At 54.1% G+C, this 24,081-nt stretch overlaps 2 protein-coding genes and 1 long non-coding RNA gene across 5 annotated transcripts; 1 reads left to right on the forward strand and 2 right to left on the reverse strand.

Moving 5' to 3' along the window:
- The first annotated feature begins 315 nt into the window (after positions 1 to 315).
- Positions 316 to 10,015, forward strand: SPACA6 (sperm acrosome associated 6). The gene is made up of 9 exons (XM_032839423.1): positions 316 to 1,068; positions 1,701 to 1,778; positions 7,285 to 7,353; positions 7,951 to 7,974; positions 8,315 to 8,392; positions 8,511 to 8,620; positions 8,985 to 9,141; positions 9,218 to 9,428; positions 9,923 to 10,015. Exons 1-9 carry the CDS (start codon positions 855 to 857, stop codon positions 9,954 to 9,956), a joined length of 975 nt encoding a protein of 324 aa, XP_032695314.1. The 5' UTR covers positions 316 to 854; the 3' UTR covers positions 9,957 to 10,015.
- On the reverse strand, positions 5,535 to 9,026 carry LOC116856156. 3 transcript variants are annotated; one of them, XR_004380478.1, is made up of 4 exons: positions 8,930 to 9,022; positions 8,250 to 8,598; positions 7,908 to 8,065; positions 5,535 to 6,064 (listed from the first exon to the last, which is right to left on the reverse strand). It is a non-coding gene; the product is annotated as an uncharacterized LOC116856156 (long non-coding RNA). The 3 variants fall into 3 exon arrangements; XR_004380477.1 differs by having other exon boundaries at positions 7,878 to 8,065; XR_004380479.1 differs by having other exon boundaries at positions 5,536 to 6,064; positions 7,878 to 8,065; positions 8,250 to 8,406; positions 8,930 to 9,026.
- A 3,874-nt stretch (positions 10,016 to 13,889) lies between the features above and the next one.
- HAS1 (hyaluronan synthase 1) lies at positions 13,890 to 23,561 on the reverse strand. Its single transcript, XM_032839410.1, has 5 exons — positions 23,339 to 23,561; positions 19,013 to 19,717; positions 17,346 to 17,571; positions 16,609 to 16,741; positions 13,890 to 14,927 (listed from the first exon to the last, which is right to left on the reverse strand). Exons 1-5 carry the CDS (start codon positions 23,345 to 23,347, stop codon positions 14,252 to 14,254), a joined length of 1,749 nt encoding a protein of 582 aa, XP_032695301.1. The 5' UTR covers positions 23,348 to 23,561; the 3' UTR covers positions 13,890 to 14,251.
- Positions 23,562 to 24,081: the final 520 nt, after the last annotated feature.

Consider the following 24,081-nt stretch of genomic DNA (forward strand, 5'->3'; position numbering starts at 1 on the left):
GCACACAAGCTCGAGTCTGTGGGTCCGTGTCGGGGGCTCACCATCGCGGCTGGGGTCTTCCCGGCCCTCCCCACCCTCCCTGACCCCATCTGTCCATCCATCCGTCTGTCTGTCCACCGGCCGCGCCCCCCGGGCTGAGGTAGGAGGTTGTATAGTTGAGGAGGACACCCACGGAGATCACTATACGGCCTCCTAGCTTTCCCCAGGCTGCGCCCTGCACGGGACGCCCGGCGGGGACCCCAGCCCCTGACCGCAGCCCCATGCCCGGGGACCCTGGGAGGAGGAGCTGGGCTGTCTCTCCTGTCCTGCATTCCCTCCTCCCACTTCCCTCAAAGAATTTCTCTCCCATGAAGAAAACTTTATTTTGCTTTCTCTGTCTGTCCATCTCCACCGTGTCTCTGGAGCGGGCTGTGTGTCTACCCTGCGGCCTCTCAGACCCTCCCTCCCTCTCTTATTGTGCTTTCCGGTATCTCTCCATGTCAGTTTCTGTCTCTCGGGCTCTCACGGTATCTCTGTGCCATCTCTGCTCTGACTCCCCCACCCCCCCACCCCAGGGCCTGTCAGGCCACCACACACCACACTGCCGGCCTCTGGGTCCCTGAGACCCTTTAACCTGTGAGGACATCCAGGGTCACAGGTGAGGTTCTTGGGAGCCTGGCGTCCGGCCCATCCACAAGCTGGGGGATCACCCACCTGACCCCTGACTCCTCACACCCCATCTCCCTGAAAACCCAGACCTTGACATTTGACCGACAGCAGAAATCCAACCTCTGACCTGTACCCCATGCCCTTCCCCCACCCCATGGTGACCTCACAAAGGTCACCAGCTTCTCCCTGGGCCACGACCCTCTGTTATGGCCCTGCTGGCCCAAGACAGCGCTGTCCCATCTGCCCTGGTCGCCCTCATAGTCTTGAGGGCCCCCGCCTGGGCCTGTCTCCTCTGCTTCACGTCCTATAAGGAGCGCATGCGCATCTGCCAGATCTTTATTGGTGTACAGGGCCCCGAGCTGGAGAAGTGTGAGGAGGCATTCGCCGCTGCCTTTGAGGGCCTCCTAGACACTGAAATCAGTGAGGCGACCCGTCACTTCCCCTGGGGGGCCTGGGGGTCGAGGCGCATAATGCACAGGGATCTTCCAGACAGCGTGGAAAACCACTGAGAGAGAGAGATTCGCCCAGAGTGGGAGGGTGGGGGCAGATTTAGAGGGGAGGACGGAGACTGAGGGACAGACTCAGTGAGGGGAGGATCGAGTGGGGGTCCAGACTGAAGGGGGGGGAGGATAAAGACTGGGGGGCAGACTGAAGGGAGGATATAGATGGGGAGACAGACTCAGAGCGTGGGGAGGATAGAGATGTGGGGGGACAGACTCCTGGAGAAGGTGGGGGATAGACTCGGGGGAGGACAGAGATGGGGGACAGACTCCGGGAGGACGGAGATGGGGGACAGACTCCGGGAGGAGAGTAAAGTTGGGGGACAGACTCCAGAAGGAGAACAGAGATGGGGGAAAGACTTAGAGAAGGCAGGATAGACAGGGTAGATAGAAGGGGGTGTGGGACAGACTCAGAGATGGGGGACAGCAGTGGGGCCAGCACAAAGACTTGGAGACAGGAGGTGTCCTAGAGAGACAGAGAATGTCCACACCGTGGATGTGGTGTTGAGGGAACCGCTTTTCCCAGCCTCCGTCCTCCACCCTTGCTCCCAGACTACGATGAGAGAAGCCACCTGCATGACGCCTTCACCCAGATGACCCACTCTCTCCAGGAGATGGCCACGGCCCGGGGTGAGTGGGGTGGGGATGGTTTGGTGGATGTGGGGTGCAAACCCCCAAGAGATGGCTGTGGGGGGGCACAGAATGTGGCAGATCCGGAGGAGGCAGTGCTAATAAGCTGAATGAGCTTGATTACTTGTCGGGGGGGCGGGGCAAGGGATGGGCGGGTGCTGGTGGGGAGCTCAAAGACCAGTGCAGAAATGACCTAGAGTCTGAAGCCTAGTTGGGGTCAGGTAGACATGAGCTCTGAGCTGGCTGTGTGGCTCCCCCGCTTCCTGGCTATGAGGTTCTGGATGTGTTACTGCCTCCCTCTGGGTCTCAACTTACCCACCTATAAGATGGGACAAGGTCCTTGCCTCCCTGATTGAGGTGCAGTACGGTGAGAGAGAGGAGCCTCAGAGGGAGAGGGAGCACTGCGTGCCGCATAAACTGGCCAGTCCTTGCTCCAGGGCTCAGGGCTTCTTTCTGCGGCTGCTGTTACCTTTGTTTTCTGGGCTTGCCCACCAAGCTTTCTGACAATGATCCCAAAAGTTGAGGAGGTACCTCTCCACCCAGGGGGCATCTGGGGGAGTCAGCACGGAGAAGACTTCAGCTGCAGATCCCCCATCCCCATAGAGAGGCCTGAGCAACTCAAAGCTGGGGTGGGGGGAGGTGCTGAGGACTCCAGAAAACACCTTCTTCCCACTTAGGCTGTCTTGTCATAGAAGGTTTTGAAGAGAGCAGGAGCAAGTGCAGTTCTGCATGTAGAAGACCCCCCTAGACCTGTGTGTGGGATGCACTGGAGCAGGGAGGCAGTGGAGGCTGGGAGGCCTGGGTGGAGGCTGGGGTGAGGAGGCCCGAGCTGGGGCGGGGCTGTGAAGGTGGAGAAGCAGGCACTCAAGAAGAGAGTCAAGGGCGGGAGGGACGGGGCTTGGGTCTGACAGTCTGTCTGGGGACTAGGGTCTAGGGGTAATGGACAGCGCCCAGGGTCCAGCTCCATGCGAAGGTGGGCCCTGGGTCCTGCCTGAGACAGGGAGTCCGGGAGAAAGAGCAGCGGTGGGAGCAGATGGTGAGCTGGGCTAGGCCATTGCGAAGGTGAGGAACTTGGGGGATATCCAGGACACAGCTAGACACACAGGTCCAGGGTTTAGCTGAAAGGTCAAGGACACTTAAGACTGTCCGCGGGCTGTGAGCAGGGGGAAGGGGGGCGCCGCTCTGGGCACAGAAAGACCCTCTGGGGTTTTGAGGGGGGCAGACTGGAGGCCGGGAGAAGCTGGTGCAATACGACCGACGGGTGTTTTCATCGAATGTGCCAGAGACACTGGGGACATAGTTGTGACCAAATCTGCAACCACTAGCCCTCACGTTGCTCATACTGTGGGGTGGGAGGGACAGACAATAAACATAATCAGGGAAACACTGCAGTATGTCAGTTGGTAATCCAGGATCTGGAGGCAGACAGGGAGCGAAAGGGAACGGGGACCCAGTGGGTGGTTATTTTAAATAGGCTGGTCAGGGTTGTTGCACAGGAGAAGGTCCAGCTGAGGAAAGCCCTGAACCAGGTGGCAGAGCCAGGCAGGTAACTGGGGAGGGGCGTGCGAAAGAGCATCCTGGGCGGAGGGAAGAGCCAGTGCGAAGGGCTGGAGTGCAGTCGACGGGGATGAGTGATGGGAGGCTGAAGTCAGAGGCCGCAAGAACCACATCCCGTAGGACCTCAGAGGCCAGTGGTTCTCAGGCCCCGGTGTGTGCAGGAAGCTCCTGGGAGCTTGCAGAAATGCAGACTCCTGGGTCCCACCCTCCATTCCTGACCAGTAGGTCTGAGGCAGGGCCAGGAAACCGAGTTCCCAGCCGCTGCTGCTCCAGGAACACACTTGGAGAGCCTTCTTGCGGACCATTGAACTGACTTCAGCTTGAGGTGGGAGCCATCAGAGGGTTTTGGCAGAGAGAAAGAGGCAGGATCTGACCAAGGCCACGACGGCCAAAGGCAGAAGCAGGGAGACCGGTGAGGAGGTCAGCAGTGGTTCAGACCAGTCGCAACCCCAAGACGAGGGCTGGCAGAGAGGGGCAAGCGTGAGGGGGGAGGGGTAGGAAGATGATGGATCTGACTCTGTGCCAAACCTGCCCCACACATGGGAGAGGCTGTGTCTGCACTAACTGATAACTAATTATCCTCCTGAAGGCTATCTTCATACCAGCCCTGTCCGGCGGGGTTTTGTAACCCCACTTTCCAGATGGGGAAGTTGGGGCCCAGCTGGACAGAAAGGATGGACCCAGGAGATATTGGGACTGGCTGTATTGGGGTGGGGGGCTGGGGAGGGAAAGGGCAATTCCTAGGTCTCCCAGATCGAGGACCTAAGAGATGGACCTGCGGACTCAGAGAGGCTCTGGATGGTGGCAGGTGATACTGTTTGTGTCTATAAACCAGGGAGTGGGTGGTATAGTGTGGAGAGAAGGGCAGTGTGCCAGAGGGAATGCAGTTCAACCACCGGGGGTCAAATCTAGCTCTGTGATCTTCAGCTACCTTCCTAACTTCTCTGTGCCTCCGTTTCCCCATCTCAAACTTGGAGATGGTAATACACTCACAGTATACCAGACACCATCCTAAGCGCTTACGAACATCCTCTCACGCAGCCATCCAATGTCACGTAGTTTGGCATGGGGATGCTTTTATATTGTATGGCTTTAAATCCCACCCCCCAGTCCTAATATTGTCCTCATTTTACCAAGCGAGGATCAGGAAAGTTACATATTTGGTCAAGGTCATGCAGAGAAGAGGACTTGAAATGGATTCTTCAGATGGGAGGCAGGTGTGCTCACAGACGGATGAGCCAGGACTCGAACCCGGATGGTCTGAAACAGCTGGAAGTTTCCTAACGATACACACCCCTTTGAGGGAGACTTGGCAACATCCACCCATGCCCCCTCATGGTTCACTTGAGATAACCTTCACCCCTTGGCCTCTCTGGACATTTCACGCCATCCCTACCTTATTCCCATGATTCACACACACACACACACACACACACACACACACCCCTGCCATAGCTCCCTTGGCATATCCCACACTCATCCTCCCTGTGAGTTACTTGGTTTGGCACAGAGATATTTCTTGAATGACTCTCCAGCATCCTGGACTCTCATTTGAGCACCCCACTCTGACCCCATCCTCCTGACCATCCTGCCATCTCCAGACCACACGCCCACCCTGTGGCCAAGGAGAGACCTCTAAGTCCTTGACCCCTCATTTTGAACCCACTTCCTGGCTTCAGTGCCCCCTCTCTCCAGTTTATACCCAAAGATCATCCCATCAGCCACTCTCACCAGTATTCGTTCCTTCCCTTTCTGTATGGTTTGAAATCACAGAGGCACAGGCAGTGGCGTAAACAAGCTAGAAGTCTTGAGGCAGGCGCTTAAGTTTCAGATGGCAGCACCACTTCCTTTTCTGGGGGACCCAAACCCCTTCCAGCTTCCTGCTTTACTATCCTAGGATGCGATCCTTATCCTCATGGTTCTGAGTCACTGCTAGAGCTCCAGCCATCAAATCCAAGTCTCAGGCAGCAGATGGAGGAAGGGGAAAAGTCAGTAAGATGGTGCCCCTTCTCTCTTAAGGCTCCTTCTTGTGACTCGCATACGACACTTCCACTTACAAATCAGACCGAAACTTGGTTATATGACCACAAGGGGGTCACAGGACCACACGAAGCTGCAAGGGTACTGGGAATATAGTCTTTTAGTTGGGTGGTTGGTAGGGCCGGGGGGTGCTTTCCCCAGCAGAAATGCAGTGTGATGTTACTACAGAAATATTTGGAAGCAACCAGCAATCCCTGGTATCAGTTTCCTAGGGCCCCTTTAACAAAGTGCCATACACTGGGTTGCTTAAAAGATAGAAATGTATTTGTTCACAATTCTGGAGGCTAGAAGTCCAAGATCAAGGTGTCAATGTGAGCAGGGTTGGTTCCTTCTCAGGCCTTTCTCTCTGGCTTGTAGATGTCCATCTTCTCTCTCTCCTGTGTCTTCACATGTTCTCCCCTCGGTGTGTCAGTGTCCAGATCTCCTCTTATAGGGCAATCAGTCACACTGGATCAGGGCCCACCCTAATGGCCTAATTATAACTTAATTACCTCTTTAAGGCTGTATATCCAAGTGCAGTCACATTCCCAGGTCCTGGGGGTTAGCCTTCAACATTATGAGTTTGGGAGGGACACAGTTCAGACAGAGAGCACAGGAAGGGGCCAAGGGAGAGAGAGAATCCCAAGCAGAATCTGTGTTGAGTGCAGAGCCCAACGCAGGGTTTGATCTCACAACCCTGAGATCATGACCTGAGCAGAAATCAAGAGTCAGACACTTAAGCAACTGAGCCACCGAGGCGCCCCACATCTGCTGCATTTCTAAATTCCCAAACCACCTCCACCAGTAAATCAATCCAGCCAGCCATCCGCATTGGGAAGAGCCACAAAACCTCACAGTTTGGAGGCCAGTACAATGATCAAAACTCCAACACCCTCGAGAACAGAGATAAAAAGAGTCAAAGGGGGTAGAAATGAATAGTCTGGAGACCATGCGGAAGTGGCAGGTGCGGGCCCTGGCGAAAGGGGGTAGCTGCCACCAAGCTAATTGCTGCCTCATGAAAATACAGTCTCTTGTGTTAGAGCTCTTCCAAATTTTGGAAAACAGATGCCAAACATTTTATGTGACTTTCCCAAATTTTATATGATGGCAACTGGTTCATTTTTAAAAATACTTTCCAGTCCAAATATAACACATTCAAGAGATGGACTAGAGCCACAGGCCACCAGTTGTGGTCTCCACTCTAGCTGGATCCTGGAATTCATTCTACACATACTTCCTGAGCACTTGCTAAGACTCAGGGCCCTCTCCTGGGTTCTGGAGATACAGCACTGAAGAATGACCTATTTACTAACTGAAGACACAGACTTAAATGATCATTGTATGTATAAATATATATAATTGTACACTGGTGAAAACTCTACGTGGATCAAATGGAACACTTGGAGAGGCAAAAATAGGGAACTGGATTAGATTAGATTTGTGGTCAGGGAAAACCTCGAAGGAGATGACATGAGGTAGGAGATGAAGGATGAGTGGGAGTAGCAGAAAAGGTGTGCTAGGAACACGCCAGCACATGCAAAGGCCCTGAGGTGATAGAGATTATGGTGGTGTTCATACTAGGGGAAATGAAAGGTGGGTAACAGGCACGGTATAGAGAGGTGGAGGAAACTAGGCCAGATCTTACAGGGCCTAGCAGAACTTTGTGAGGAATTTTATCTTTATCCTCCTCTTTCCCCTCAACAAGATCAACACAGAGGATGCAAAAGAGGGGTTCCATCAGAAAGATAGTCCAGAGGCACACGAAAGGAGACTTGGGGGATCTGTCAGCCTTCCAGGTAGACAGGGCAGGAGGCGGGGATAAAAAGGGGTGTTTTATATACTACACATGTGGGTTTGGAAGGGACTGAGGAAGTGACAAACACTTCCTTGAGGAAGGGTTTTTACTACAAGGCCCCCCTCCACCCTCCAGGGTCCTTTAAGGTGGCTTTTCCTAATGCTGCGGAGAAAATGCGGAAGGTCATTGCGCAGCTTAAAGAAGGTAAAAGAAGCTAAGCGCGCGCACACACAGTTCTAAAACCCTGAGCCAGCCATCTTCTCTCCTCAATCCAGTCCCTCTGAGTCTCTTCCCCTGCGAGGAACATTCTAGAATCTGCTAGGACCCCCATCTTGGGATGCTTCCGTCCCAGATTAGCCTGGGCCTCTCTCCCGGATCTCCCGGGCCCTGCACACTCTGGGACGTCTCCTTTCCAACTGGGCCCCCTCCGTGGGCGAATTCTAGCCAGGCCACACCTCTTCTCTAATTGAACCCCCCTCCTTTGACCCTGTCCCCTGAAACTAGCGCCCAGGGTCTAACCCCGCCCCGCCCCCTCTCCCCAGTGAAATACACCAGTGTCGATCCCGCCTTAGCTGCAGGTCTGCGCGGAACCTTAGAGGAATACAGCAGACCTGGCCCCGCCTACAGGTGGAAGGCTACGGGCAGAAAGCCGCAGGCCTGGCTCCGCCCCTAGGTGGGCGGTGGCAGGCCTGGCTCCGCCCCCTCAGGAAAGCATCTGGCCCCGTAACCTGTCCTCTAGGGGAGCTTCAGGTAAGCACCTCCAGGCCTTCCAGGATAGTAACGCTTCCTCTCTCTCCACAGTCCAGGCCTGCATCCCTCCATGCGGTAAGCTCTTCATCCCAAACTCCGAATTGAGGGGGAAGGGAGGTGGTCGGGAGCGAAACCCGGCATTTAGAACAGGAGACCAATAAGAACCCTGGAGAAAAGCAATTAAACCAGGTATTGCTCACAAACTTAATACAAGGCGGGCCCGAAAGCAAAAACAAGCCAATAGGAGCCCTAGAGGTCGGAGAGCGTTGCAAGCCAGCCAGTGAGCGCGGGGAAGGCGGCGCCCGGGACCTGTGTGGCCGTCAGAGCCCGGAGGTTTCACAGACCCTAACCTGGCCAGAGGGACCCGGGCTGGGGAACGCGGATGGAGCCCAGGTGCAGCGTTTCCGTCCCGCAGGACTCCAGGAGGTCGCCCGGCGTTTCCGCTGTCGCGGGTGCTACTCCACGGTCTGCGACCTCCCGCTGGACTGCCCAGGTGAGGGGCGGGGCCTGGAAGGGAAGGAACCGCCCGGACCGGAGGAACGGGAGCTGAGCGGGGAAGCGACCCGGCGAAACGGGGGAGGGCTCGGGCGGTGACGCGGACCTGTTTTCAGTTCAGGACTTGACGGTGGCTCGGGGTCATGAAGCTAAGTTCTCTTGCACTGTGAACTTTGAACTGCCTAAGGAGGAAATCACCTATTCCTGGAAGTTCGCAGGAGGAGGTGTGAGTCCGAGCGGGGCCAGCGCGAAGAGCTTAGGAGGGTTATGCTTCTCTAGAGGATGCGGGGCCAGGACGCCGCGGGTGGGGATTGGGGGAGCTGGGTCTAGATTCAGGCTTCGTGCAAGGGTGGGGGGTCCCGGGATTTAGAAGAGGAGGCGAGGCTCCGGAGGCCGCTTCTAGGGGCGGGGTCGTGCGTGAAGGGTAGGTGACTCTGAGGTTAGGGGTGGGCACAGGGCTTGAGGAGGCGTGGTCTAGCTCGGGGGCGGGGCTTGAGCGTGGCGTGTTGGCTAGACCCGGCAGAGGGAATCTGACCTGGGCTCGGGCGAGGCTCTTCTCCTCCCGCCGCTTCAGCCCGAGCGTCCCTCAGGTCCGGACGCAGGACGTGTCCTACTTCCAAGACCTCCCGTGGGCCCGGGGATACCTGGCGCGGATCCGGCCGGTGCAACCCGCGCACCGTGGGACATTCTCTTGCGTGATCGTGCACGACCAGATCCCACTGGCGCGGCTCTACTTCTTTCTTAACGGTGCGGGCGGGGCTGCATGGGGGCGGGGCTGCGCGGGAGGCGGGGCTCGCGCCTGACTGACGTGCGTGCCCCGCAGTGACTGGTGCGCCCCGACGTGGGGAGACCGAGCTCCAGGTCTCCTTTCGGGAAGTGTTGCGTTGGGCGCCCCGGGAGGCTGACATGATCAAACCTTGGAGGCCAAGCCTGGGCGAGCTGCTGGCCAAGCCCGAGGCTCTGACGCTGAGCAACCAGTGCCTACTTGCGGCCGTCGTGGCCTTAGCGTCAGCCGGTACGACCCTTATGGTGTGGTGAGTTCCCAGGACCGCGGAGTCCCAGCACCTGCTCTCCTTCCTCAGACCTGGTGTCCAGCACCCTCAGACCCAGGACTCCAGGCCCCCACCTCCCTCCACTTTCAGACCAGGAGTCCAGGCCCCCAACCACCCCGTCCCTCAGACTCAGGAGTCTAGACTTCCACCTCCCTCAGACTCAGGAGTCCAGACCCCCAGCCACCTCCTCCCTCAGACTCAGGAGTCCAGACTTCCACCTCCCTCCTCCCTCAGACCCAGGATCCCAGGCCCCCAGCTGCCATCTCCCTCAGACCTAGGAGTCTAGACGCCTCAGACCCAGGAGTCCAGGACCCCAGTCTCCTCCTCCTCCAGTTTCAGGAGTCCAAAACCCCAGGCCCTCTTCCCTCAGATCCAAGAGTTCAGGCCTTATCTACCTTTGGAACCCAGGCTTCCAGAACCCGGATATCTAATCCCCAACCTTTCCCCCCAACACAAATCCCTCCTTGTTTCCCCAGGATGTTCTTTCGATGGTACTTCCAAGGCAGCTAGCAAAGGTATCTTTTTCTTCCTTATCCTGTTTTCATTCCTAAAATAAAGAATATATTTCAGCTCTGTAGATTCTTTCATCTTTGCCGGTGGTCACTACTAACGCAGGTAGGAGGAGGCCAGCATACCTCATTTATGCCCAGGTGACTATTCCTCTAATGACAGTAATATGTAGAGTTGTCACAGTACAAGGTCCTGTGTTGAGGACTTTAGATACAAGCCCAGACCCCTCCCCAGATTTCTGGCAGTCTCTTTGACATTTCAACTTGCAGAAATGGAGTCCTTGTTGAACTTGACGTGGGACTCGACATGGGGCTGGATCTCACAACCCTGAGATCATGACCTGATCTGAAATCAAGAATCAGATGCCTAGCTGACTGAGCCACCCGGAGCCCCATGGAGTTTAGATCGTAATGGATGGTCAGATAATAAACAAGAAAATTAAGCACAATAAGACATGGATCAAGTCAGAAACTAGCAGGAGCAGAAGCCCCTTAATGCGCCTAGTGTTGGGGACATAGCCATGGGGAGGCATCTGGAGGAGGACTTTAGAAATGAGTGTGCAGAGAGAATGTGAAGGGACCAGATCACGTAGGACCCTGGCCACTGTAAGGTTTGGCTTTTCCTCTGAGATGAGAGTTATGGGCAGTTTTTGAGGTGAGGAAGGTCATGATTTGATTTGATTTGCTTGGCTAATGCATGGATAAACTCTAGCGGCAGGGGTGGAAGCAGGAACCAGTGTTAGGTGCTGTGGTAATCCGGACAGCTTTAATCCAGGAAGGAGATGCAGCTCGGGGACAAAGTGGTGACAGTGAGGAGCAGTGGTTCTAGATCTGTCCTGAAGGTAGAACCAGTGGGGTTTGCTGATGGATCAGAGTGTTGGGTATGAGAGGAAGAAAGGAGAAGGGGCAAGTGTCAACAGGCATGGCAGTGCCAATGTCTGTAGAACCCTCTGCCATGACGGGAATATTCTAGATATGCACTGTCCATTGTGGTGGCCTCCAGCCACTTATGGTATTGAGGCAGGTCAAATGTGGCCAGTGACACTGAGGAGCTAAATTTATTTTTTTTTTGAAGATTTTATTTATTTGTTTAAGGGGGGGAGGAGCAGAGGCAGAGGGAGAAACAGGCTCCCCGCTGAGCAGGGAGCCAGATCTGGGACTCCATCCCGGGACTGCAGGATCATGACCTGAGCCAAAGGCACATGTTTAACTGACTGAGCGCCCCCAGACACCCCTGAGGAGCTAAATTTATAATCTTATAGCTTTAATAATTTAAATTGTCCTTCATCTATGAAAATAAAAGTCATAAGTGTCCGGGCATCCTGGTTATAACTCTGGAACCCTCTTTGTTTACTTGACTAAGGGCTGCTGGAAAGCAGGGGCTGCCTCTTATTTCTATATTTGCAAACCTGGCAAAACATGGAATTCAGTACATACTTGGTCAATGGTTTGGGGGTTGATTGATGTCATCAAAGAATGAGTGAATGAAAAAAAAAAAAAAAACCCAGTCCTGTGTGGTAGGGGCCACTGTTGAGCACAGTGTGGTTCTAGCATTTTTGGCCTGAGCAGCTAGAGTGTCAGAGTTCCGTTTACTGCTGTAGGAAGAGCAGGTTTCATGCGGACTGAGGAGGAGAAAGAGGAGGACAGATGAGGGGTTGGGTCTGATAAGAGAGGTGTCCCAAGTGGAAGTGTCTTGGAGGCAGTTGGGTAGATGCGTCTGGAATTTAGGGGTGAGGTCTGATCTGAAGATAGAAGCGGCAGAGCCCCCTTTCCAGGCATGGAGCATGAATGAGGTATCCAGAGCCATGCCACTGGCTTGCCATGCCACTGGTTACACAGAGGAAATGAGTGTAGATGGATAAGAGAAGTGGGTAGGAGGAGGTTTCTCCAAAGTTAAGCAGTCCAAACTATAAAGAGGAACTGAGAAGGAAAACGGGGGGAAAGCCAGGCAGCTGCAGCATTCTCAAAGCCAAGTGAAGACAGCATTTCACAGGGAGAGGGATCAGCTGGGTCAGATGCTGCCACATGGTGAAAGACGAGGCCTGAGAATTGACCACTGGTTTTAGCAATGGGGACATCACTGATGAACGTGACCAGAGCCATTTCCATACAGCAGTGGTGGGGGAGTCATCTGATTGGCATGGGTTTAAAAGTCAGTGGGAGGCCACACTTGTCATCAGGGAAATGCAAATCAAAACCCCAGTGGGATACCATTTCACACCATCTGGGAGGCTATAATCAAAAAGTCAGGTGAGGGGTGCCTGGGTGGCTCTGTCTGTCTTAGCCTCAGGTCAGCGTCCCAGGTTCCTTGGATCAAGCCCCACATTGGGCTCCCTGCTTAGCGGAGAGTTTGCTTCTCCCTCTCCCTCTCCCCTCACCCCATTCAGCTGTCTCTAATAAATCTTTTTTTAAAAAAGTCAGGTGATAACAAATGTTGGTGAGGATGTAGGGAAATTGGAACCCTCCTCCTTTGCTGGTGAGAATGTAAAATGGTACAGGCACTGTGGAAGCCATCTGGCACTTCAATAAATTAAACAGGTTCACCACATGACTCAGCAACTCCACTCCTTGAGAATCCCCCTGAGGAGAACTTAACCCGTGTTCACACAAAAACTTGTATGTGAATGTTCACAGCCTTATTCACAATGGCCCCAAACCAGAAACATCCCAAATGTCAGTCAACTGATAAATGGATAAACCAAATGTGACACATCCCTGTGGTGGGATATTATTTGGCAATAAAAAGGAATGAGCCAATGATACATGCAAATCTGTAGAGACAGAGTAGATTATGGGTGTCTAGGGCATCAAGGTGGTTTCAGGGCGAGGGAATGCAAGGAACTGCCTGTGGGTATGGGGTTCCTTTTTGGGTGACGAAAATGTTCTAAAATGAGATTACAGTAATGATTGCACAAGTCTATAAACTTACTAAAAACCACTGAATTACACACTTGACAAGGCTGAACTTTGTGGGAGAGAAATTGGAGACAAATGTAAACAGCTCTCAAGGAGTTTTGCTGTTAGAAATGAGACGGTGTGGGGCGCCCAGCTGGCTCAGTCAGTAGAGCATGCAAAAGATCTTGATCTCAGGGTTGTGAATTTGAGCCCCATTGCGGGTAGAGGTTATCTTTAAAAAATGAGACTGTAGCTTAGGAGGAAATAGGTCAAGACAGGGAATCTTAAAAATCAGAGTGGGGGGCACCTGGGTGGCTCAGTCGGTAAAGCGTCTGCCTTCGGCTTAGGTCATGATATTGGGGTCCTGGGATGGAGCCCCGCAATGGACTCCCTGCTCAGCGGGGAGCCTGCTTCCCCCTCTGCCACTCCCAATGCTTGTGCTCCCTCACCGCTCACCCTACCAAATAAATAAGCAAACATATTTTTAAAATGTATTTAAAAATCAGAGTGACATCACATTTGAATGCTGATGGGAAAGACTCATGGGGAGGGAAGAACTGATGACCTGGGAAGAACGGAAGGCGTGAGATCTTTGAGTGGACCCGAGGGCATGAGGTCCAGTGCCCCGGTGGAAGCGGTTGGCATTGAAGCAGACAGCTGGCCCTCAGGAGTGGGGGTAGGTGGCCTTTGTGGGCACAGACACAGATCACTGGGAAGATCAGTGAGATGGGAAGCAAGCTAAGGGTGAGGTGCTAGGGGTTTGAGGACACAACGTATGACTTAACTTTTCTTAGAGAGTAGCCAAGTGGACAGACCAAGAAAATGTCCTCCGCGTCACCTAACTGTGTTCCCGCATAGCAGGCACTCCATAAGTACCTGTGATGAAAAGTTGAGAAATTTCGCCCTCACAACTCTGACCCATGGATTATTAGCCCTGTTTCCTGAAGAAGGAGCCTGTCTCCATTCAGACAGCTTGCCCCCAAGACAGAGCCACGAGTCCCCAGCCTTCAACCCTGTAGCCCTTCAGTTCTCAAAAAAAAGGGGGGTGGAGACCCAGAAGAAAATAAATAAAATTATTTATTACATCCTAATCACACAGTACAAATGGATATTAAATAACAACAGGGAGGAAGGAGGCCCCAGGACAGCATGTGGGGACCCTTGTCCTCCCACTCCTAAAAATCCACGCCCTGATCAATAAATACCCCTCCCCAGAGACCCTGAAGTCCCAGCCCCAAAATAGTCCAGGCTGAAGAATCTTGGGTCGACCCCCTCGCTTCACAGAGGAGGGAAACCAAGGCCCAGAGAATCACCCAGCAAGTCCGTGGCTCCCCAGGGCCCCTGCTGGTGTCCTCTCGCTTCCCCTTAAGTCCCTCGGGCGAGCAGCCCGCACACCTGGACTCACACCTGGATCCGGTAGCCCCCCGACCGCCGCCGGCACAGCCTCCGCACGCCCACCCAGTAGAGCGTCAGCATGACCGCCCAGTACCCCACGTAGGCGCCGGCCCCTGCTGCCAGGTGGTGCGCCTCGGCGGCGCGGGAAGGGCCGCTCCAGTCGGCCCGGGCCTCGTGCACCACGCTGCGGACCAGGCCCCCGAGCAGCAGCAGGGCCCAGAGGGCCAGCGGCAGCAGGGGCACGTAGTTGGCGGCCAGCTTGCGCCGGCCGGAGGTGCCCCAGCCGCTCTGGTTCATGGTGGCCAGCGCCAGGAACTTGGCGGGCAGGAGGCCGCCCATGTAGAGCGGCGCGTAGAGCGAGAGCAGCACCATGCGCGGGCAGCCCCGCAGCCAGGCCGCGAAGGCCGCCTTGGCCAGCGCCACGCCCTGCACGCACAGCAGCACCCACAGCAGCGCCCACGGGCGGCCCGCGTAGAAGAGCCGCAGCACGGTGGCTGCCACGAAGAAGGGGAAGAGGCCCGAGACCACCGCCTCGTAGGTCATCCACGCGTGGTGCCGGTGCCACCAGAGCGCGTTGTAGAGCCACTCGCGGAAGTAGGACTTGGACCAGCGTGTCTGCTGGCTCAGCCAGCGCAGGAAGGACGAGGGGGTCTCGGAGTAGCAGCGGGAGCGGGAGGTGTACCTGCGTGAGAGGGGACAGGTCAGGCCATCAGCGCCACCGTCCCTGAGGCCAGCACCGGGGTCAGCGCCAGCCCAACTGCCCCAGGGTTGCAAGCTTTCTTGACCTCCCTGGGCCTCCTGTTCTGCTCAGAAGTCAAATGGGATGGACAAGGATTCCTACCTAATAGGGCTGCGGTGAGCCCCAGATCAGGATTACACGCCAAGGGCAAGTCCGTTGTACTTGCTCAATAAGTATTAGCAACTACTACTGTTTGCCTGATGACTAATACCACGACGACAGTTACTAATGTTATTACAGTTACTGACCTATTACTAATGCTATCACTAACTGATTACGAAGACTCCAGTGCTCACTCTTATTGGCAGGGCCCTGGCGGCGGACAAGCCAGGCGATGTTCCTCCTTGGAGGCGGCCATGTGTTGGGGCTCAAGGGACCCATCAAGCCCTTCCCGTGGCCACAGCGGACACCCTGGTCAAGCCCCACCCGATTGGCAGCTAAGCCCGCCCAAGGCTAAGATCCTGTTTATGGACCGTCATCAGGTGGCCACGGACAGTCAAGTTTGGTAGAAGGTGTCAAACTACTCTGTCCCCATGGGTATTACTTGACAACCGTCGCATCTCCTTCCCCTGTGCTGTCTGGCGTCCTCAGTAGCCTCCCTCCCCTGTCCTTGTTTCCTGCAGTCTGTACTCAAAACAGCTAGAGGGATCCTGTTAAAACAACACATCACCCCTCTGCCCAGAGCCCTCCCATGGCTCCCTCATCTTCATTCAGAGTTCTTGGGTGGCCCATAAGCCTCTATTGAGTACACCCCATTACCACTCTGTCCTCCTCCCCTGAGGCTCTCCCCCTTGCTAGGGCTCCAGCCGCACCCTTTCCAGCCTCCATCCCTTCTCTTCCGAGGGCATCCTGGTTAACATTTCATCCCCTGCTCTCAGACTCTCTAAGCCCTTTTTCCGGCACATCGGTTATCCAGCCCCATTAGCCAGCCTGCTACAGGTTCTGCTTAGTCACTGTCTCCCCAGTAGGCGTAAGCATGAGTTCCTGTCTCCTGTCAGCTGCTGCCTCCTCGGAGCTTAAAACATGAGGGGTGCCTGGCTGGCTCCGTGGGAAGAGAGTGCTGTTCTTGATCTTGGGGTCCTAAGTTCAAGCCCCACATTGGATGTAGAGATTACTTAAATAAACAAAAACACATTGTAATGAATGCTTGCCTTGTGAATGAATGCATGGGTTCCCTTGGTGTACCCCCAAGTTCTCTCTGGCCCTTTCATGGGGTCTAGCTTTGTAGAAATCTCCTTCCCCCGAACTCGTGGTCGAACCCATACTCCCCAAGTCTCACTGAATTTCAGCTCTTCCTGATTCTTCTCGCTCACACTCTTGCTAGATCCCACGCCCTTTCCCTTCCCACCGCACTTGGAGTGATTGGAGCTGCTGGGGTAGAGCCATCCTGCCCCATCTCGAGTCCTGTCTTCTAGGTGCAATTGCCCCACCCCCTCCTTGCCTTGCTGGGTCACACGATCAATGTAATGGCACCCCTGCCCCTTCCGGTATCTTCCAACCTCCCTTCCTGTCTCACTTGGGAGAGCCCACTGTCCCGCAAGATACTTTGGGTTTGGAGAATTCCCAACACACGCGCAGAGTCAATGGCCTCCACACACCCCCGCTACCTGAGCACCTGGCTTACTTGGTGGCATAGCCCATGCTGAGCATGCGGTTGGTGAGGTGCCGGTCGTCCCCGAAGGTGCAGTGGGTGCCCAGGAATTTCTGGTTGTACCAGGCCTCAAGGAACTGCTGCAGGAGGTTGTTCCTGTATAGGCCTAGGTGGGGGCGGGGAGTGTAGGAGCGTCAGCCCCTGCTGTCACCAGTACTGTCCCTAGTCCTATCTCCTGCCCAACTCACCTCCAATTCCGCCCCCATCCTCAACCAGCTCAATCCTGTCCTCAGCCCTGGCCCCAGCAACAACTCCAGCCCCAATTCCCTACTCAACACCAATCTTTCTTCAACTCCATAGCCATCCCAAATGTGCCCCAATCCTGTCCCTGACCTACACCCACACCCACTTTGACAGCAAAACCACCCCAACTCCATCCCCAACCCCATATCCATTCTCAGCCCGAGCCCCTACCCACCCCTATCCACAAACCCTTCACCAACCCCAAACTTGGCCCCAACCCTGTCCTTGAGTCTAATTCCATCCCATTCACTCCCCCAAACCTTTCCCCATTCCCTATCTCTATCCACACCCTTTCTCCAACCCCACGAGACACCATCCCATCTCCAACTTCCAGTCTTATCCCTATCCCAAAGCTTTGTTGCAGCCCCATCTTTGTCCCCAATCTCAATCACATCCTCAGGCTGTTCTGGCTCCCTCTCGTCCCCTCCGCTCTATCCATGGCCCTCCCAAGCCCCACCCCTGCTCACCTAGGGGACCGCTGATGCAGGACACACAATGGAAGTAGCTCTGACAAGCCCGCTCCACGTTGAAGGCCACCCAGTACCGGAGGCTGCTTAGGAAGCTGACCCAGGAGTCCAGGGGGTTAAGGATCCGCACGTCCCCCCCAACAGCCCCTACCCGGGGGTCTTCATCCAGCACCCGCACCAGCTCCAGCAGTGCCATGGGGTCCAGCCTTGTGTCCGAGTCACAGACCTGTGGGGTGGAAGGGGCCAGGATCAGGCCAATTCCCTTCCCAGGGTTGGTGCTTGAGGAGAGAGGACCAAAGAGTGGGGAACTGCTAGGACAATCTGCACCCAATCCGAACATAATTTAAATTTCGTAGTCATCTTCAATGTCTAATCACACTTCAGGAGGACCTCCCTAAGACCCGTACCCTTGTATCACACCCTCCTCTGGCATGTCGGTGCGACCTGTAACTTGCTTCTAACCCATAGATATGGCAAAAGTGATGGCACATAACCCCCATGATTATATGGCCTTATATACAAATAGTAAAGGAGTTTTGCAAGGCGATGAAGTTGCCTAATCTATTGAGAGTTCCTGGGTGGGTCTGACCTAATCAGGTGAGCCCTTTGAAAGAAGGTCTAGAAGTCAGAGACTTTCTCTTGCTGGTCTGGAAGGAGCTGTTTTATGGCTGCAAGAAAATGAATTCTGCCCACAAACAATGAGCTTGGAAGAGGCCCCTGAGCCTGAGATAAGACCCAGCTCCAGCTGACATCATGATCCGAGCCTGATGGTACCCGAACAGAGGAACCAGTGAAGCTTTGCCCAGACTCCAGATTCCTGGAAACTAAGAGATAATAAGTGTTTTGTTTCAAGCTGCCAAATTTGTGGTCATCTGTTAGGCAGTAGTTGAAAATTAATGCAGTGCTTTACTGAATGAATTTCTACAGTGGATGAAGACAGGAAGAAACCTCCACACTGAAGGGGTGAATAAATAAAGCAATGAATGATTTCTACCTTGGATGGATAAATGAATAAATCTTTAGATCGAGTGGATGACTGGATAGAGGCATGGGTGAACGAGGGAAGGAAAGAGTCTGCATCCAGCAGGTAAATGAGTGAATAAAATAAACGAATGGCTTCCATATTGGAGACATGGATGTAAGAAGGGAGGAGTGAAGACAACTACAATTTTCTTTTTAAGATTTTATTTATTTATTTTGACAGACAGAGATCACAAGTAGGCAGAGAAGCAGAGAGAGAGAGGACGAAGCAGGCTCCCTGCAGAGCAGAGAGCCCGATGCGGGGCTCGATCCCAGGACCCTGGAATCACGACCCGAGCCGAAGGCAGAGGCTTAACCCACTGAGCCACCCAGGCGCCCCGACAACTACAATTTTTAAAAACTGTATGAGTAGGAGTAAACGGAAGAGAATGAATGAATGAAGAAAGAGAGGAATTAGTGAATCGCTACACGAAGGAAGCAAACGTCTCCTTGCTGGATGGAGGGACAGAGGAATCTACGAAGGAATGTGCGACCAGTGACCGAAAGGATCCCTACACCGAACGGCTGGATAAACAAAGGGAGTTAGAAGCAGGTCCATGCCAATCTCTGCCCTGAAGGAAGACTCCTAAGAGAAGACGGATTCCGAGCGTCAGGGCCACGGTGGGGCGCAGGCCCCTGTCACTCACCTGCACGTAGTCCACGGAGTCGCCGAGCGCCTTGAAGGCCGTGTACATGACCTCGCGCTTGCCGCCCCAGCGCTGCGCCACGCACACGCACCTGTGCGTCCTCACCAGCGCCTCCACCGCCAGCCGCCCGGGGTCCTCGGCCTCCACCTCCCGGTAGGCGCCCGCGCCTGCAGCGCCCGCCGCCGCGGGTTCCCAGGGCTGGTGGTAGTTGCCGTCCCACACGTAGGTGGCGGGGTCCTCGTCGGCGAAGACCTCGCGGAACATGTCCACCATGTAGAGGTCCTCGGCGCGGTTGCCGTCCACCACCATGAGGACGCGCAGCCGCGCGCGCGGGTACTGCAGGGCGCGCGCGGACGCCAGGCACTGGCGCAGGTACACCGGGTCCTCCTGGTACGCCGAGATGGTCAGCGCCACGCTGCGCGCCGCCGCCGCGTCCAGGGGCCCCCGCGCCGCCGCCCGCCGCGCCGCCGCCGCCACCCGCCGGTGCTCCAGGTACGCGAAGAGGCTCTGCGCCACCAGGTGCGCGGAGAGGAAGGCCCCGTAGAGACCGAAGGCCAGGAGGCCGTAGCGATCGGAGGCCAGCGGCACCCCGGCGGCGTAGGCCCAGGTCATGAGGCCCAAGATGAGCAGCGCGAAGGTGATAGTCAGCACCCGCCGGGCCAGGCCTGAGCAGTGGCGGGCGGCCCGGGTGGGCTTGGGCACGTCCTGCTGGGAGCAGAGAGAGGGGATAGCAAGGGGAAAGAGTCCTGAAATCCTCTTGGACAGGGAAGGAAAAACCTACAGGTTTTTTTCCCCCAAGCCAATACAACATCCCCTTTTTGTAAAGATCTCCGAGTACTGCAAAGTTATTTTTACTAATGAAAATAATTGTGGCAAATAGGGAGCAAAGCTCAATGCCTGATTATATTGATTCTAATACACACGCACACACACACATTTTAAACAGCTCCGTGTTAAAAATCCGTGAGGATTATACTCAACGGAATGTCACAGTTTCATTAACAGGGGCTCTCCTCCTCTCCCGCTTCTTGGTGACACATAAAATAGTCACTCATCTCACAATGAAAGGTTCCTTAGTGTTGAGATCATCATCATCGTCTTAAAAGTAATGCAATATGGTAGGTACCAGATGCTGCCATAAGTTTTTATAGAAACCAAGTTATTTTAATCCTCATGACAGCCCTATGAGGTAGGTACTGTCATCCCCATTTTACAAAGGAGGCAACTGAGTCAGAGAGAGGTGGAGCAGCCTACCCAAGGTCACACCTGGATCACCGAGAAGCCAGGATTTGAACCCAAGAATCTGATCATTGAACCACCAGCTTATATACTGGCTTTATTCCTCGGGAGAGCTGGGCAGGGGTGGGGTGGGGGGGGAATGGCAGATAATGTTTACTGCCACCATATACTTAGTAAAACTGGGGACTGATTAGCCAGAAAAAGTGGCTTGCTCAAGGTCATGAAGCTCACACGTGGAGGAGTATTTTCTTTGACTTCCCAAAGGCATGACCACATTCTCCTTCACTGCTTAGGTTTCCAACAGGGCCAAGTGCCCAGTACATGTTTCGGGAAGAGTTCAGAATCAGAGAGAGGGGTTGCCTCCATTTTCTTGTCTTGTAAAATGGGGATTTAGCCCCATTCTACACGCCGAGTACTGCTCCAAGTGTGGTCGTTACTGTTACTCGCTCCTATTACATATAAGGAAACTGAAGCACAGGGTGGTGATGCTCTTGCCCAAGGCCATTAAGGCAGTTTTGGCTCCATCGTCCTCTAAAATCCTGTGTCACCAGCGCCCATCTCATGGGCTTTTTTATGAGTTACATGAGTCATGAGGGTACAGATTTGTGCCGTCCAATACAGGCGTCACCAGCCACATGTGGCTACTGAGTCCTTGAAAAGCAGCCAGTATGACCGAGGAACTGAATTTTTAATTTTATTTAAGTTAAATTAATTGATTCAATTATTGGAAACCTCTTAAGTATGTTTGAAACAAGTAGGGTGTAGGAAGCTTCTTTTTTATCAGTAAATTTTATGAACTCTAAATGCAAATCAAGTGTCTCCAATGAAAATACAGTATCTGGGGCGCCTGGGTGGCTCCGTGGGTTAAAACCTCTGCCTTTAAGCTCAGGTCGTGATCTCAGGGTCCTGGAATCGAGCCCTGCATCGGGCTCTCTCTTCAGCAGGGAGCCTGCTTTCCCCCCCCACACCCTGCCTCTCTGCCTACTTGTGATCTCTCTCTGTCAAATAAATAAATAAATAAAATCTTTTAAAAAATTATAGAGTAGCACAAAAATGTGCACACATCTGAATTCTGAAGGCTCCATTTGAAAAAAAGAGAGGAAAATGTCTTGCTCATATTTTTGCATTGGTTACATGCTGAAATGATAGCTTTTTAAATCTTGCTATGAAGTTTTATGTTATGTTATAGCAAATACAGTCTGATGCGTCTATTCATGAAATCCTATTTCTGAGAGGTAGCAGGGTTCGGCACCCTACAGCCCTCGGGCCAAATGCCTGCTACCCTCTTCACTACAACCCTGCAAGCTAAGACTAGTTTTTAGGTGTTGTTGTTGTTGTTTAAGATTTTATTTATTTATTTGACAGAGAGAGAGATCACAAGTAGGCAGAGAGGCAGGCAGAGGGAGAGGGGGAAGCAGGCTTCCCGCTGAGCAGAGAGCCCGATGCGGGGCTCGATCCCAGGACCCCGAGATCATGACCCGAGCTGAAGGCAGAGGCTTAACCCACTGAGGCACCCAGGTGCCCCAAGATTTTATTTTTAAAGTAACCTCTACACTCAATGTGGGGCTTGAACTTACAACCCTGAGATCAAGAAACACATGCTCAGGAACACCTGGGTGGTTCAGCTGGTTAAGCATCCGCCTTTGGCTCAGGTCTCAATTCCAGGGTCCTGGAATCAAGCCCCACATGGGGTTCCCTGTTCAGCAGGGAGTCTGCTTCTCCCTCTCCCTCTGCCTGCTGCTCCCCCTGCTTATACTCTCTCTCTCTCTGTGTCAAATAAATTTTTAAAAATCTTAGAAAAAAAAATCATATCCTCTACCAACTGAGCCAGTTGGACATCCCTAGTGTTTACACTTTTAAATGGGTGAAAAAAGTCAAAAGAATAGTATTTTGTGGCATGTGAAAATTACACGAAATTCATATTTCAGCATCTTTAAATCAAGCGTGGCTGTGTGCCACGCTCCTCTGTTTACATATTGTCTATGGCTGATTTACCCTACACCAAAGTTGAGTAGTTGCAGTGGAGATCATATGACACGCAAAAACCTCAAATATTGACCATCTAGCTTTATATGGAAAATGTCTGATGGCCCCTGATACATCGGGTTATATAAAATATATTACTGAAATTAAGTTCACCTTTTTCTTTTTACTTTTAAAAATGCGGCTACTAAAATATTTCAAATCATGTATGTGGCTCACATGCTGTTTCTATAGGACATGGCTTTTAGCTTCTATAGGTAGAGCTTTTAGCCTAGTAATCATTCAGTATTAATAATTACATTATTAGTACTTCTGGAATTCTCCTTCTCTGTCCTTTTGCTCCAAACCTGGTCCCGGTCTGACTTTCTCCGTGTGGCCCAGTTTGTGCTGGGGATGGCTGAGATCTGTGTCCACTGGAGGGCTCTAATGCCAACACTCAGAAACACACCTGTATCTGCTGTGGACACACAGCCCCTCACATATATTCACACGTGACAAGAGACACACAGAATGTGCCCACATAGGAAGACATTCATGTTCTAGAAATAACCCCAGACACCTGCTCTTAGAACTTAGCCATCCTGAGACCCTCACCAACAACCACACAGGTGAACTTGAGAATAGGGGCCTTTGGGCAGGAAGGAGCTAAACCAGGAACAGATACCCACAGAGCAACAAACACACAGGCACTGTGTGTCCGGGTGGGAGCAAAGGGACAGAGCTTCAGAAGATTAGTAACGGTTAAGGTTGAGCCCTATGAAATGGCCATTTTGAAAGAGCAAAAGTGACCAGATAGCCGCGATTTCTTTTGGTTCAACTTAATAGTCATTGAACACATAAAAAGTAGAAATGCGGTCCACGTGTCAAGCAAATATAGCTCTGCGCCGCCCACCCGCACCCCGCACGCAGACACAGCGGGTTCGCAACGACTTGTCCCATCTCACACACTACAGACGGGATAGCCACCTTCACAAGGGGATGGAACCCGAACGCTCCGACGGGGTCACTGTCCCACGGTCGCCGTCACGCACAGGAGCGCGCTGCGCCTCCCCCACCCCCCACGTGGTCACACAGGTGCCAAAGTCCCCGCAGGGCCGCACGCACCTGTGTCATCGCTGCGGGTCCCGCGGGCGCTTCTCTCCTGCTCGCTCCCGGGTCTCGCTGTGGCTGGGGAGCCCCGGGGTCATTTGAAGACCGACGCGGGCGGGGGCGGAGGAGGGCTGACGTCAGGGAGGAGCTGGGCCAGGGGCTCTGAGGTCACGGACGAGCCGGGCAGCTCCACCCGCTTCCCGCCACTGCCCGCACCCCCGCGCCCCACGGCCTCCCTTCCCAGGGCCTCCGTCTCGTCCTTCCCTGCCCTCCAAGGCCGCCTTCTCTGCTCTCTGCTGTCTTTCCCCCTCTTGTGTCTCTCCACTTCTGCGCTCCTCTCCCTCGCTTTCTACCCCCCATCCCCCGTCTTTCCTCCCGTCTGCCCGATTTCTCGGCCTCCCTCCCGCATCCCAGCCGCTCCCCTCGAAGCCCCGGGGACGAGAAAGTGCGCACACGTGCGTGGTTGTGGGTGTGGCCGCGCGCACTGGCTGTGAGGCCCGCTGTCTGGAAGGAGCTGTGAGTGCTTGTGGGTCTGCATGTGTGCGCGTGCGAGCGTGTGCGCGTGTGCCAGGGCCCGGGGAGGGGGCTGGGCACTGGGATTTGTCGCCCAGGGGCTCCGGGGTGAACCCACAGAGTTGTGGGTCAGCCGCCCCCAGGGAGCCCTGGGAACCTGAGTGAGAGTGAAGGTGTCAGTGGCCTCACTTAGAGGGGTCCTGGAACCTCTAAGCCCCTAGGCGCTCAGGACCAGGAGTCTCAGT

Source organism: Lontra canadensis, unplaced genomic scaffold (genome assembly GCF_010015895.1).
Source record: "Lontra canadensis isolate GAN:19392208 unplaced genomic scaffold, GSC_riverotter_1.0 scaffold107, whole genome shotgun sequence".
In the NCBI taxonomy this organism is placed as follows: Eukaryota; Metazoa; Chordata; class Mammalia; order Carnivora; family Mustelidae; genus Lontra; species Lontra canadensis.